At 45.4% G+C, this 16,972-nt stretch overlaps 1 protein-coding gene across 1 annotated transcript in view; it reads right to left on the bottom strand.

Moving 5' to 3' along the window:
• Positions 1-16,972, bottom strand: part of LOC147890342 (defensin-like protein) — a 123,354-nt gene that overhangs the window by 58,230 nt on the left and 48,152 nt on the right. Inside the window, exon 3 of the mRNA XM_087390963.1 lies at positions 14,085-14,188. Coding sequence (XP_087247089.1) covers positions 14,085-14,188 — 104 coding nt within the window. The remainder of the gene's footprint in view (positions 1-14,084; positions 14,189-16,972) is intronic.

Below are 16,972 nucleotides of genomic sequence, written 5' to 3'. Positions count from 1 at the left end.
GTACTTGTTGGAACATGATGGACCAGACGAGGAAGAAGCTGTCATCTTGGATTGGATGGGAGCCCTGGGATCCTTAGCAGTCGATATGGTGGAGTTATTCCCACAAGAGGATCCTGAAGCCCATCGTGGTTGGTGCAAGAGGTAAGCCAAGAAGCATCTGCACTTGGTTTGGTTGATCTAGTATATGAACGGATGCCTTTTGGTCTTTGTAATAATCCCAACATGTATCAGCAGATGGTGACTACAAGTACCAGACGAGGTGGTGTTGGTGACTCATGGACAATACCATAACTTGGCATTCGAGACACAAGACATGGATACCTCATACCAAAACGAGGACCATGCGGCAACAACAAAGGAAGAGGAATCTGATGAGACTAATAGTACTACACAGGTAAATGATGATCTGGCGGAGCACTACAAGAGACACTGGTGGATCTACAGAGGCCGCCAAGCCATGGGATCCCTGTGATACCGAAGAAGGGAATGACCACATGTTGACTAATGTTACCCGAAGGCGGGTAGTGCCAAAGATGACTCCTGGAAGGATAATTGACTAATGAACCTAGGAGGGACTAGGAGACTGGACAACTTGGAGGAACCGTACACATTCACTTGGAGGAACCTAGGAGGGACCAGGAGATTGGAGAACTTGGAGAAACCGTACACATTCACATTGGAGTCTTGAACTGCGGGAGCAATGGGCAAGCCCACAACACACATGGAGAAGAAGATGTCGCAAACCTTGCCCTACTCGACATGTACCTGTCAGAAGCTGGCCTTCCACTGACACAAGAGGTTTCCGGAACTACATATGAGGTGGAAGGATTACCGTATAGAGGAATGCTCAAGCAAGCACAAAGAGGCAAAAAGAAGCTGGCTCCAAGTGCTGCCTCCACATCTCAACCAGTTCAAGAGGACACCCAACCATCCTTTCCAAGGTCTTGGATGGAAGAAGTAGCAGGGGATTTCCTTTGGATGAAACACTAAAACACTAGGCAGTGGGAGCAGAGGAACCAAACAACTCCACATCAACAAGCATACCTCAGGTTGACCATGCCCGGGACTGGAGGTACCTCACCATTGGAACAGAGGACCAACCGCGATTTCTCAAGGTAGCCAGTTGGGTCTGGGAGCATGATTATTTTCTTGCTCCATTGTCTGACTTTTTGCAAACCCGGTGATCAAAGGAGCATATCGCACTAATCCTAACTATGGCAAGGCTGTCCAAGCTGATATTCAAAAGATGGAGCAATCGGGGTTGGTCTACCCTATGACTACTCTTATTGGGTCAATGGAGTTGTAGTTGTGCCCAAAAGAGAGACTGGCAAACTCCGTGTTTGTGTCGACTATAGAAGTTTGAATGTTGCCACACGCCGAGATAGGTTTCCTCTTCCCTTCACTGAGGGTGCTGGAAACAGTAGTAGCTGGTCATGCTCTATACTCCTTCATGGACGGATACAGTGGGTACAACCCCCAGAGAGCAAGATCAACTGAAGACCACCTTTGTCACCTAGTGGGAGACGTATGCTTACCGGATGATGCCCTTTGGTCTGTGCAATGCACCGGCAACATTCCAACGCCTTGTCACCAAACTTTTTCAGAAGAATATCAGGAAGTTTCTTGAGGTATTCTTGGATGACTTCTCGGCTTTCAATGATAAGAATGCCTCTCGAGTCTCACCTCGAACCTACTGTATAAACTAATCACATCAAAAGTTGAGGTGGGTTTTTGACAAGTGCGGAGAAGCCAGGTTGTGCTTAAATCTCGACAAATACTTCTTCCTCACCTTGCGAGGAGTTCTCCTTTGCCACATTGTGTCGGCTGAGGAAATGACCATGGACCGAGCGAAGGTGGAGGTGATACTCACCTTGCCTATTCCTCGCACGCCCCAAGAAGTCACGTCCTTTTTGGGACATGTGGGTGACGTTGACAAAACTCCTTCGCCAGGAATAGTCCTTCGTTTGGTCCACACCTCAACAACCAGCGTTAGACAATCTCAAGGACCATCTAGTGAAGGCGCCCATATTACGGCAACCCTAATGGGATGTCATATTCCACGTGCATGTAGATGCAAGTGGGCTGGCCATTGGTGCGATATTGGCCCAACCGGATGAAAGTACAATTTGGACATGCCTATGTACTTCGCGAGCAGACAACTCAATGGAGCAGAAAGAAACTATGGCACCAATGAACGCGAGGGCCTGGGCATGGTTTATGCCATGACAAAGTACCGACACTATCTCTTGGGCAGTAATTTTATTATCATTACTAATCATCAGGCTCTCAAATATTTGTTGAACAAACCAATGCTTGGGGGTAGACTGAGTAGGTGGATACTTATTTTAAAAAAATTTGACTTTGACATTGTAGTGAAAGAAGGCCAGTTGCATCAACCTGCAGATCATTTGTAATGGATCTCTTTGGGTGAAGCAGCCACCCGGGGTTGAGGATGACTTGCCGGATGCGGGCCTCTTGGGTGTCACAGTGCTAAGAGATGACAGCTTGTTTGTTGTCGATTACTTTCGACCATGGTATGCAAATATTGTACATTTGTTGTCCAAGGGTGAGTTCCCTAAAGGGCTAACCCCAGCACAAAAGCAGAGACAAATTGTTCAGGTTGCTCCCTTCAAAATGATTGTGGGGCAGTTATACAAGTTGGGGAAAGACCACATCTTGAGGTGGAGCGTGCTCCCTCATGAAACACAAGCCATCCTTGAAGAGGGTCATTCGGACATGGTGGGTGGCCATATGGTGCCATAGGCCACTACTAGAAGGATAATGCGCGCGGGGTTGTGGTGGCCAAAGTTGTTCCAAGACTACTATGCTCATGTATGTCACTACGACTCATGTCAAAGAGCCGGACCTGAAGCCTACCCGACGAGAGTACCTTCCCCCTAAGCCATTCAGCACTGTACCACCCTTCTATAGATGGGGATTGGATTTTGTTGGACCCACTTCTCCTACCACTCAACAAGGAAACAAGTACGCCCTGGTTGCTACAGACTATGGCACCAAGTGGGGTTGAGGCTAAGGCCGTGAAGACGTGCATAGTTCCAAGTCGTAGCCTCATCCCTTATGATTAGATCATCTCTAGGTTTGGATGTCCTGTGGAATTGATGAGTGACAAAGGCACCCATTTTCTCAATGATGACATTGTTGACCTCATCACCCAACTCCAAATCATTCATAAAGCATCTAGTTCATACTACCCTCGAGAAAATGGCTTGGCTGAGCTCTAATCAGACCATGTGTCATATCTTGACTCGTTTGTTTCTTAATTCCTTGGCGGATTGGGATATTCTACTACCAACCGCTCTTTTTGCCTATAGGATAGCATATAAGGCAAGCACTGGGTACTCACCATTTCAGCTAGTTTACGATCTGTGGAGGCGGTGATAAGAAAAAAAAGAAAGACAACCCGGAAATATGCACTTCACCACATAAGATAGTCGAGACTTCACAGGGATCAGCTGCAACATGGGCTCGTAGATGATGAGCTTATGAACCAGATTCCAGAGCAGATATCCAGAGCACACAAATAACAAGTCAATCTCCCACACAACCTGACTAGAACACACACAGACTCTTTGAAAGAGGGGAAAGACTACATTTCAAAGGGGAAAGACTACACAGCCCGAAACAGACTGAACTTCCCCCCAAAAAAAAACTCAGAAAACAGTCAGCCTCAGAATACCATGAACCCACAGCCCACTGCTCATTGGCCAGCAAGACCCCCAAGCCCACATGCTGTTCATAAGAAGAACTGGCGGGAACAATCATCTGTAAACCTGCAAGTACATTCACCGTACCAGCAGCCGTATAATCGTACGTACGACAGCAGGTACTTACACCCCGTACCAATCATACACAGTAATCCGTACAGTCTGCATTTAATGACGACCATCCTCCGTACAGCTCGTAGAAGATATCTTTAATGATCCGTACGTGCCTGTTCAGCCTGCAATCAAGGCACCATACTACCAGCCCATACCAATCAACAAGTACACCCCGTACAACCTCGTACTGCAGCCCGTACAAAGCCCACGCTTCAGATTCCGTACCAGCCCGTACAGTTCTTTCCAGCCTTCAATCAACGAACGCCATCCGATGCAAGGCTACGCTTGTTCTCAGAGCTCATATACTCAAACTTCCTGCAGTCGGAAACCTACACCCGTCTCATCACATACCAGCCCGTTTTCTTCATAGGCACTCAGCCCTTCGCTTACACACACACACACACCCTCTTTCATCTACGGAACCCCCCTCCTACAGTGTAGCCCTTCAACCAGCTAACAGTTGCGCTCCTTCAGCTGCTCTCTCCTCTTCACCCTACGAGCCTCCCACCATCGCAATGGCCTCTAGCCAGCCCGCACAAGCTCTTCGCTGCCCGTACCATCTCGCTCTCTCCTGCCACTTCTCTCTCTCTGCAAGCCCAAGCTCCACGTACCATGATTCTCATCGACCAGAAGCTTCCCTCTTCTATCACGTAGCCACATGCAAGAGCACGATGCCTTCCCAATCAGTCCAGCCACCTCAGCCTAATTTGCCACCTCATCAGTGACATTTTACCACTCTCAAGACATTTCCCCCAAATCACATTAAATGCACATTTTGGACCTTTAGTCACACAATTCCACACACATTAGCATGCACATTAAAGCTTGCATGCAAGCCCGTACACACACATGAAAAGCCCCTTGACATGGGCACCAAAACATATCAAATTCCCGTAACATGCAAGACCACATTGACTCAGGAAAATATTAAAAAACCCTTCATGACTTGATTTACATGACCCCAAAAACATTTCACTTGACCACACACAGGACACCCTTGCTCTGGAAGTTTGGTACAACCACATTGCATTTCATCATTTTCCATGAAGTCCTTGCAAAACATACTTTATTATCTCAAAAAAATATACATAAGTCCATCATGCTTGTGAAAGAAAAATCCACAAATGCCAAAAGCCCACACCTATCCTGGATGTGTACAACTATGTGCCTGGCCACAGCTATATATAGTGCTAAAAAACTTGATACAGATTTTGTCCTATCAGCGGTTATGCCCTATGAGTTTCACATGGAGACTACTAGGGTCATGGCAGAGATAGATGATAACTTGGTCAGGAAGTCGCCGTAGCCATCAAGAGAGCCAACGGTGCAACGGCTATCTTCAACAGCTAAGGAGATAAGAGGATGACCAATGGGAAGAAAGGGGGAGATTCTCAGCGAAGAAGGGACACTCCAAGGCGGAGGATGAGGATGAAGGTGAAGGTGGAGAAGGGGAGGGGACATTGAGCATTCAGCATTCAGCACTGGAGCAGGAAAAAGGAGAGTGAGAGGAGAGATAGAGGCTGGAGCTACGAGCTCGCCAAGGAGAGAGTGTGAAGGAGAGAGTGTGGAGAGACTTGTGTGAACCTCTGCCTACTATGGGGATAGACTGTGTGTTCTTGTGACTGGCGACTTGTCACCTGGAGACATTGGTCCAGTGATATGTACTTTGGCCATCTTGGTCACTCCCTCATTCTTCTTGTCTCTTTCTGATATGGGGATTGTTCACTAGTGTATGACGAGATTTTCTTATTTTGCTTATGTTGTGGAGTTCTCAAGTGATTGTCATTCAGCATAGTACACTCGTACGTCGTCGTTCACTGTAGTATAGCATACGGCACTCGCACACCACTGCACGATGCACTCTTCGAGATCCATTGCATTAGAGCATTGCAACACTCATGCTTCTCACGCCAACGGCCTTTGGCCTCCGGTAACACCTCCCGAAGGATAGGAACCCCTCCCCTCAAACAGTTTATGGCGATCACGGTGGGACACTGCTGGTGGTGAGTAGCACAAGTGAAGTGGTGATCTAGGGTCCTAGAGAGAGGTCTTATGCCGAGTAGTTCTGAAACATTTGAAGGAGCGAGTGAGAGAACTAGGAGGTACTTGAGGAGAGTGGAGAAGAGACTTCCGGCAGACCAAACTCAGTACAAAAAGCATTACGTGCGACCTAAGTTAGCGAAGTCCTCAACTCGAGCACAAAGTGAGCCCATTGGAGCAGTAGCCAGAGCAAGTAACTTCATCGACACTCTCATTGACTTGGATCAACAGGAACCCTGGTGGTCAAATCCGGACTCTGGAGAAGAAGTGCAAAGCGGAGAACAGGTGAAAGAAGAGGGTACTAAGGACGAGGGCTCCTCAAGGACTCATCAAGGTCGAGGCAGCCCCTCTCCTCCTCTTGCAACGATGTCTTCATCAACCACCTCTTCTGCTGGAGTGGTGGCTCCATCTGCTTCCGCCTCGACCTCTGCTGGACATAGCTCTGGGCTGCTAGCTAATCTTTCTTCTACATCTATCCCACTTGGGGGTACTTTTGCTCCGGCCATGCCTTTACTTGCCATGATGGGTTCATCTCCCTTTCCATCCAAACCGGTGCTGCCTTTTCCACCACCTCCTTCCTTCCCTACTGCCTACTCATCCATGACTTCAACTCCGTCCCTCTCCTTCCCAAATGCTCTCCCACCCTCTTTAACCCCCACATCTTCTATGTTCTCACCCTTTCCCTCTGCAACACTGAGACCCTCCGCGTATGCGCTACCATCTGGGTACACTTCCTCTATGGCTACATTAGTCGTGACTTCCCCATTGTGGTCCTCCACAGGAGGTGTCGTGGGTGTGGCCTCCTCCTCTGGAGCACCAACACTCATTACAGCCCCATCGAGACTCCCTCCAACTCTTGCATCTTCTCCAACCTCTCAGGTGGGGATGGCCGTTCTCAGTCCTGCGGACAGAGCTACACTTCTCGAGCTACTCAACAAGGTCCACGTGAAGACTCAAAAGTTCAAAGGCCACCTCCATGAGGATGTGGAAGCTCATGTGAGGAAATTCCTCACAGCATGTAGAGCTAAAGGCGTGGAGAATGAGCATGCGTTCCTTCACATCTTCCCCTCTTCATTGGAGGATGCCGCAGATGTATGGTACAGTCAATTTCCCCCTGACCACTTCGAGACGTGGACAAACCTAAGGGAGGAATTCTTAAGCACTTTCAAGTTGGAAAAATTCGAACACATGATTGTCCAAGAGTTATCCACTGACACCATGAAGCCTGGAGAAAGCATCTCTGAGATGTACACAAGGATGAGGGTCTGGGCGGCAAAGATGTCTGTGCCACCTAATGATGCTGTCATGAAGGGATGGTTTTTCAAAGCATTACCCCCTACCATTGCTATAAGGTTGGTTGATAAACTCCCTGAACATGCCTCACTTCAAGACTTCCTAAAAGAAGCTATCAAGATGAAACGGTCGCAGCTAAGTTTTGCCTCACCAACGACTACGACCACCCAACTCCCAAGAGAGAAGGGATCATCTGCATGGCAGCAACTCAAGAAGGAGTTAGAAGAAATCAAAGAAGGCCTGAAAGATAGAATAAAGGTGGATGGCCAGTCGTCCTTTGAGGCCCAAATTCGAAGTGGTCTTTGGTGCACACAATGCAAGGGTTCTAACCATGGTTTTGAGTGCCCCTCCAAGCGAAAGATACCTACTTCTACCTCATTTTGTACATTTTGTGAGATCCATGGACAGGATGCCTATGAGTGTAGGTACCTCAAAGGATTAAGGAAGCTTCTTCCAGAGTATACCTCGGGGGAACCTCTAGTTGCTGCACTCAATAGAACGGTACCCATAACTTCTGGCCCAGCAGGAGTACCTCCTACTCTCCCTCTCGCACGAGCATCTGAGCCACCTCCTCTGCCTGTCATGCTGCCTCCATTGCTTCCGACTCCCCCTTTGCTCCAAGCTCTTGCGCCCAATTCAATTGGTTCCACTTATTTCTATCCTCAACCTTACTATGCACAGTACCAACCACCTATGTCGGGAGGTGGCTATGGACCCCCTTATCAACATGGTCGAAGGGGTAATTCTTGAGGTGGACGTGGAGGTGCAGGCAGAGGTATAAACTTTAGAAGACCCATCATGTGTTACAGATGTGGCGAGTATGGCCACTACCAAGATGATTGTACACAGCCGTTCGAGGGACCCTCTTGTACACAGTGCAACACAAACGACCACTACACCAGAGATTGTCCCAATGGAAGAGTGGAACCCGCATCCCAAGTGAATATAGTTGATGTAGTAGTGGTGGGGGAGGACGACAGCCCCCATTTGATTGGCGTTGTGTTGGGCGCTGTGACACGATCACAAACAAAAGGTGCCAAATGTAAGGACGACTCTGAGTCAGCACCGGAGACCTCAACACCAATCAGTTCGACAAGTGTTTCCCCCCCAAGGTCATTCTCCCCCTCCAAGGCATGTAGTACGCCCAGGAATAGACCACCTATGCTTGCTTCTGATAGTGATTCAAAAACAAACTCACGAATCTAGTGGTTTTGATCTTATCTTCGGGTTGGGTCTCTAGTCTCCTCTCAGTACAGATTTGAAAGTGACTGCTACCACTGTCACTCCTTCATCAGGATAGCAGGCTCCTCGCCTCTCCTAGTATGGTCTTCAACTCCTGTCACTATAGTTATACCCCCTCGGCGACACCGGACAAGACTACCTAACACAGTTGCACCTTGAGCAGGTCCCACTGTTTTTGCAGTTGCAACCTTGTCTCTTCAGGCTGATTGTCCTCCTCTCCAGAAGAACAATATGTTGGACCACTACATCGCATCATCCTCTCGGAAGTCTTTCTCCATTGAGGCACAGTGGCAGGCGCAGACACGGGATTATCAAAAACTCCTTAGTGAGCTCAAGCGCAGACGGTCTCCCGTGGATATTGAGGACATCGACCAGATAGTGATAGTTCCCTTGAGCAATGCCTTTACAGTTGGCTCTATCAGGTCCACAGCTCCTGCATTTTTTCTTAGTATGGATGCCCTCGCACCTATGGAGGATTAGGACAAATTGGAAGATCGGTCCATGGCAAGTGTTTTTGAGGAGTTTGGTCAGATCCTTGACAAGGCAGACAGGTTGAGTTACAGGGACCGCTATGCGTGGGCGAAGCGATCTATGCACGTGGCGCAGCGGATCCTCGATGACACCGTCATGACAAGAGAAATGATTATTTAGTTAATTAATAGTCATTAGAACCTTATTACTATTAGGCGCCAATTTGATGGTGCGGTTATATGTTTGTAATTATGATCGATCAAGCGGTGTAAATAATACCGCTAAAACTATGTAACATTGGCCAATGATTAGTAATAAAGATGTGCACACACACGTGTCTAGGTCCTAGGGGCAATAGGAAAGGGAAAGCGTGCATTAGAGTGCATTGAATGGTAGGTGCATGGGTCGTAGGATAAGGATAGGTGTAAATGGGAAGATGAAACTTGAGTGATCTCAAGGGACATTGTCATGAGTGAGTTACATGCGAGTCCATATTCTGGACATAGAGGCATTAGAGGGACCATTGACAATATTGAGAGTTTGCAGCCTTTGCCTATTCCCTCGGAAAGGTGGGAGCATATTACAATGGATTTTGTGTCAGGTTTCCCCAAGGTTGGTCAGTTTGAGCAAATTTTCACTGTTATAGATAGGCTGAGCAAACAAGCTCATTTTATTCCCTGTAAAAAGGAGTTGTCTGCTCCTGAAACAGCAAGGTTATTCAAGACGGAAATCTTTAGGTTACATGGGTTACCAAAATCTATTGTATCCAATAATGATGGCCGTTTCATTAGCAACTTTTGGACAGCCCTATTAGAGAATCTCAAAACCAAACTGAAATTTACTACAGCCTTCCATTCTCAAGGAGATGGACAAAGTGAGAATGCCAATCATACTTCCACCAAGAAATCATCTATGGGCAATGTTTACCCACTCCAATAACACACTTGGGGGAGCGAATTTTTGCTGCTGACCAGTTTGCTGAGGATATGTCACAGGTTATTGAGCAAGTAAAAGAACATATTAAGAAGGTCCAGGTTCAACAATCCAAGGCAGCCAATAAAAAAATAAAAGAAGTTTATTACGAGGAGGATGATTGGGTTTTACTGAAGATTGATAAAAGAAGAATCAAGTCAGTGAGAGGAAGTACAAAACATGTCAAGTTAGCACCAAAGTTTTATGGTCCATTTCAGATTTCAGCAGCTTTATATCCGGGAGAAAGATCCATAGCGTATGAGCTGAAATTACCAGCCCACTGGCATATGAAGAATATTTTTCATGTGAGCAATTTGAAGAGATACCATGGCGATACTTCTGCGTTTTTGGATACTCAGCATCAAGAAGAACCTGAACTTGAAGATGGGACTGAAGTTCTTACTCCGGAACAGATCGTGTACCATAAAGAGAAGAGTACTCGTGGAAAGAAGAGATATATGTATTTACTGAAGTTTAAAAACCAGCCAGCTAGTGATGCACAATGGATGGAAGAAGAGTTCTTTACAGATTTTCCACAGATACTCGCAAATTATAAAGAGGCGATGCAATTGCAGAAGTAACAAGAGAAAGTGCACGTAAGAGGAAGAGACAAGCAATAATCCAAAAGAGGACTTATGCTCATTCAAGCAGGAGGGAGTGTCATGACAAGAGAAATGATTATTTAGTTAATTAATAGTCATTAGAACCTTATTATTGTTAGGCGCCAATTTGATGGTGCGGTTATATGTTTGTAATTATGATCGATCAAGCGGTGTAAATAGTACCGCAAAAACTATGTAACATTGGCCAATGATTAGTAATAAAGATGTGCACACACGTGTCTAGGTCCTAGGGGCAAGAGGAAAGGAAAAGGGTGCATTAGAGTGCATTGAATGGTAGGTGCATGGGTCATAGGATAAGAGTAGGTGTAAATGGGAAGATGGAACTTGAGTGATCTCAAGGGACATTAATAGGCTATCACCCTTTCATTGTGAATCTCACGTAGCATTCTCTCTACTCCTTGCATGTAGGTCGAAATAGAAACAAGTACTCTCACGAGGGCGCTCTTTCCCATTGGAAGGCCAATTGGCATTTAAATTCTGCATGCATTGCACACATTTGCATTCTCGAAGAGTCTAGTTTTTCACAGACACATTTACTCAACTTGGTGCAGTGCTTCTCAACTCCACACATACCTAGCGCATGTTGTCGCAGAAGCAGCACCTACGACTGGAGTACAAGTGTCTCACGCACACACAATAGCAGGAATGGCAGTCACAGCTTGAAGCAAAGGAGGCACTCTGGCACAAAGAACAGGAAGAGCTTCAAAAGAAGCACTGCCTTGAGCAGGAGGAATGGGGAATGAAAAGCAGACACTCACACTTCAGCAGGCAGCATTGCAGGGGGACCTTACTATGCTCCAGGACCGCCATACATCGGAGCATGATGCCGCCTAAAACTCGAATTAGCGAGGTCCAAACAGAGCTTGCAGCCATGACAAAGTGCCATACGACTACCACTCTCGAGGCATCCCATTAATCCTTGCAGCAACAACTTTCCTCTCTGTAAGATGAGCTCGCCCTTCTCCAATCACGCCATGATCACTACAAGTCCGCCTATCATGTATATAAGGGCAAGCATGAGAACTTCACGCAATATCGTGGACACAATTGAGGAGGAGCAGCAGGAAGATACACGATCAGGAGGATCTACATCTCCATGTTGCTCTCTCAGCATCAGACTTGGTTTTCCTTCCCTATGATCAAGGATCTCTCACTTCTGTATGTGGGAGTTTTTGGTTTACTTTTTTTCATGTGATCCAGCAAGCATTTGCTCCTGAACATGGACGTAGCCGTCTTTTTCTTCTTTGGTGATGTATCTAGTGACTTACTTTTCTACATAGCAAGGTCTTTTTCTTTTTCGGTGATGTATCTGGGGACTTACAGTTCTACATAGCAAGTGTATATAGCATAGTGTTGCTCTCTTCATCTTGGGTCACTTTCATCCATTGTAAGGCCATGAGCATACTCTTACATACTCTTTTATTTCAGTTACTCGTTTCCGATGTAAGGCCGTGAGCCATTGGTTTAATTTGTTTCGTGTTATGGGGCCACGAGCCCTTCTAATTTTTAAAAGGTCACGCCCTTTTAACTCCGCTATGCCACTAGCCTTGTATTCTAATTCACCCATTCACCGGGATAGTGAATGATAGTGGCGGGAGAACTGTTGAAGTTCAAGCCATTCCAACCATGTGCAACTATGTCGGCTACGTAACATGGTGACAACCATGTGACAACTATGTCAACATGTCGACCATGTGACAACTATGTCAGCGATCTCACAAGGTGACAACCATGGTGACAACTATGTCAACTTGAGATAACCATGGTCACTTGTGTACGACAACAAGATCTCACAAGTCCACCTAAGCAATCATGTCATAACTATGTAAATGGTGGTGCAGAGGGGCAGCTAGGAGCTGCACATGAAAAGATAAGTCTGCACCGACCAGTAGTCAGAGGGCTTAGCGGCGCACATGGAATAGTGCAGTGGACCATAGGGAGGTGCACATGGGCTAAGTGGAACGGCTAAGGGAGATCAAGACACCACCAATGGGAAGAAGGGGAGAAGGCTCTCAGCTGAAGAAGGGACCCTCCATTGGTAGCGGAGAGGATGGAATGTGTGGGGAAACGAGGGGGAGGGACATTCGATGTTTGTAAGGGGAAACAGGAGAGTGACACGAAGACTTGAGTCAAGAGCTCGCCTAGTGTATCATTGTGGTGTCCTTTTGGTGTACTTCTCTTCTTCTCTCAATACTATGCTTCCCTCCACCTCTGTTCGCAACTCTAGCTCCCCTTCACCTCGTGTGTTCCCCTCTTCATCACCCTTCACTTGGTACAACGGACCCTGCGTTATGTGGCTTGAGTTCTGTTCCATTCATGTTGAAGGAGGGCTCTTGTGATCTCGTTTAGCTTCGTTTGCATCACGCTTGCACTCGCGTCATCGTTGACACCATTGTCTAGCACTCGCACCACGCACCATTGATGATACATTGGCACATTTCTACTTGCTCCTCGCACCAGTGGCCCTAGGCCTCCGGTAACACTTCCGGAAGTGGTAGGAACAACCCCCCCCCCCCCCCCCCCTTCCTCAAGCACTATCCCTCATAGGGAATTCCCTCTGAGCATCTTGACTCAATACATAGTTGGTGTGAGAATACCCCGAATTGCCCAATCAAGATCCTCAAGGCATTTGGGAGATGAATCCGAGTATAGCCAGCAGGATCAATGAAACCCTTCTCTAAGATCTGCAAGCAATGATCTTTGTAGGATCTGAGCTTTATTAACAGCTCACAGAGTGCTATCCAGGTCCCATGTGTGTGGAGTCGTAGGAGATCCTCCTTGATGAACTATTCGTCATAGGGAATGCCCTCTGAGCATCTTGACTCAATACGCAGTTGATGTGAGGATACCCCAAATTGCCCAATCGAGATCCTCAAGACATTTGGGAGATGGATCCGAGTATAGCCAGCAGGATCAATGAGCCCCTTTTCTAAGATCTGCAAGCAATGATCTTTGTAGAATCTGAGCTTTACCAACGGCTCACGGAGTGCTATCCAGGTCCCATATGTGTGGAGCCGTAGGAGATCCTCCTTGATGACCTAGTTTGCCTCATGATAGGTGTACAAGACCAATGGGGGCTCCAAGCTGTACTGAAAGGGTATGTGTGTGCCTGTGTGATTCCAAAAGAATGCTCAAAGTAATCTTTTAACAAGGAAAAAAAACTATGCAGCTTCAACTCATTTTGCCATCTAAAACTTGAAAACTATGAACCACACATAGCAAATGACAACTGCACCCATGTCATGTCAAAGTATTATTGGCAATATACCACGAGATCTCTATGACAAAAGCAGTGGAGCACTACAAAATGGTTTTAGAGTAAGAAAATGCAATGATTGTGTATACAGGTTTTCAAAGTCCTAAAAGGAATGTGAATGATCTTATGGGGACAGAGGATTCTGCAGACAACATAATTCTTTGAGCCATTAAGTCAGCTTAGACCTAATTTTTCATCACATAAATAATCTCACAATCCAGGAATTATTTTTTATGGATCATGTAAGCTACGTTGTTGTTTTGTCGGTCTATCTATGAACATACACGTGCCTGTTTATTAGACACAAAAACAGAGGGGTAAAAAAAGAGAGAGAAAATGTGGGAGGACCCGTGACTTTGTTGGGGTTCCTGGAGATCGATCCAAATGTGCAGACCACTCATACTCTTTAATCACAGGAGCTTTGTGGCACATACTCTTACAATCAGTTTTACCTACAACAAAACATCAAAATAAAGCCCATTCCCACTGTCAATGAAAATGATCAACCAAGTTTCCTGAAAAAAGGAAATAGAAACAAAAACAAGAAAAATGGGACTTGACATCCCACCACAAAAAATGATAAACTTAAAATTATTATCAAATGGCTGAAATAAAAACCTATACAATATGAGATGATGGACATATATTCATTAGTAAAGCCATGTTTCTACATAAGTACACAGAGGGGAAATGCCATAGACAATGAGACAACGGACATATATTGCAGTAATAAAGCTAGAGGTGATGCTTTCCTGCATAGTAACTACCAATAACTTTTGCAGTTTGAAAGCCTTACAAGTTCCATAGCAATAAATCTGCTCCTCTTGACTTTGTTTTAAGTCTGAATACTTCATCCTCTAACGCAAAGAATGAATGAAATGAGATTAGATAAGCATGTCACATTTCAAGAACACCATTTTGCCATAATACAATTCTTTTGAAAACATTTTCAGAATAAGCCTTTATGCAACCTTGGCTCTCTAGATCTCTAAATAACACTATCGATCATAACTGTCTGAAACAAAATAATCATCTCTCCCTTGTCTCTGGTCAAAGAACAATACTCCTGATCTGAGAAGCATCTGAGAAGCACAGGGTCTCTACATATAAGATCAATAGATCAACCTTTTCCCAAACTGGCTTGAAATTGTTAACCACCCATCCCACAAGTCTTTTGAAAGTTTCACAAGCTAAGGACTATTTACTAAGACACAATCCCATCTGATGAGCCTTTAGGAAGCTAAGGATTTATCCACTACAAATATCACGACACAATCCCATCTGATTAGCATTTGGGAAGTGGATGCAGATGCTGAGAGAACAAGTCAAGCCAGAAACGCATCACTCCGATTCGTCATCCTTTCCATTGCAATGGTTTGTCTAGATCTTTGTTGCATCCATCCAATTCCAGCAAACCAGAACTATCTACTGCAGCTTTCTATCCAAAGAGTATCAAGTCACACAAAGCACTCAGCCCAGTCCTATACTCTCTTGCACTAGGGAGGGCATTTCTGCTATCAAGTATCTGTCCAGATCTGTTCATTAGATATTGTGAAATCAACCTCACTCAAAGTTACAGAGAATCAGGCCATTGATTGTTAGAATTGTCCCCTATGTGGAACTAAACTGAATTCATGCCCAATCACTTAGATAAGCACATCCGAGAGAATATAAGACAGCAGAGACACCAGAATAAGAGCGTATATTTAACTTGAAGCCATGACTTCCCCATAACCGTGATGGTTTGAGGCCAGAAGGCTAAGTTTACAATAAGCGACACAGACTAACCAGGGATTTCATTGTGACATTGTCAAATGCTGAATTCCACACAAAATATGGTGTGATAAACTCTATTGAAGACAAAGTTGCTCATATGCAGGGACCAACCACCAGGCCATCATAGCCAGACCTAGTGTCCCATTGTTTGTGATCGTAGCGATCCTTCCAAGCTTTTTATGCAACTTTTTCTTTACAATATGAATATGTACATTATAATGTTCCTTTCTGTATGAATACATTGTAACGTTCCTTATCCACTGGGATTGCATGCGACTGTATGGAATGTTGATTAGTAGCAATCACTTAGAAAAACATATCTATTTCATTGGATATATGTTCGTGCATTGCCATGCATGATTGTGTATAAGGAGTGAGACGTCCATCATCTAAAGCATTATTTGAGCTTTTGTTAGTCGAGGGGTTTTGGCTGTTTCAACATGTCCAAGCAGCACACAAAAATATGCATGGACCATTGTGCACATACTAAAAAGACTTTTCAGTGCTATAGGATATGTTGTATCAAGGGCTGCCAAATATACCAAATTACCGCACCATGGCACGTGATGTTTTTTCCTTTTTTGAAAAAATCAAGGGCTGTCAAACCATACCAAATTGTCACCCATGGAACAATCTTTTCATTTATTAAGCAATCCAAGCAGATGTCTTGTGAAATCCTTGACCTCGTCACTAGGAATCGCAGTTTACCTTGGTCCGAATCTAAATTGGCCATTTGCAAAAATGTAGTAAATCACTTTCTGAATTAGATTCACTCTTAGTTTGCCATTTGGGGCCTCCCTTTTCCCTATGTCCACTGCCATCACACCTTCCTTCTTATGAGTCCAGCCTCCAATATCTAGATGTTAACTCTGGCCTCCCAAATTCATCTTCTTCAAATCTGAAAACCAAAACTGTGTTGCATCCTAGGGCTGTGAGCTGCCTTCATACATAGGACTGCGAGCCTTATTATGTTCTTTGGTTTCTCATCTACATACATATAAATCTCCCATAATATCAGGAATTTCATCTATTACATCTTCAGACCTAACCTATAGCGAAGCACAACACAATGGCAATAATAGGCCCAGCTTGCCCAGCACAGATCTATATGCAGAAGGGTTACACCCATACACAAGGACCATCATTGTCATTCTCTCAAGCTAGAATGCATGCTAAAGCCGAGTTATCAGGTACCAGTTGCAACCACCGCATCACAATCCTCTCCAAAGCCTTCCAAGACGAATCCAGGAACATGCTGACACTCATCCTCTACAAACATAACAAATAGTGCAGTTTAAATCTGATGAGTGTCGTTAAAAACATGACCTCCATATGCATAGTAGAGAATAGCTATTGTCGCTTGTGAGAGAGAGGACCCAAAAGCAAAGGACAAAGAGGAGGTCCTTGGCCCTCGATCAACAATCCATACGAGTGACGGGACCTATGTATGTTGTCTATGG

Source organism: Dipteris shenzhenensis, chromosome 19 (assembly GCF_047967505.1).
Source record: "Dipteris shenzhenensis isolate YYH24624 ecotype China chromosome 19, Dip_SZ_1.0, whole genome shotgun sequence".
Taxonomy (NCBI): domain Eukaryota; kingdom Viridiplantae; phylum Streptophyta; class Polypodiopsida; order Gleicheniales; family Dipteridaceae; genus Dipteris; species Dipteris shenzhenensis.
This window is presented reverse-complemented; position numbering and strand designations above follow the sequence as displayed.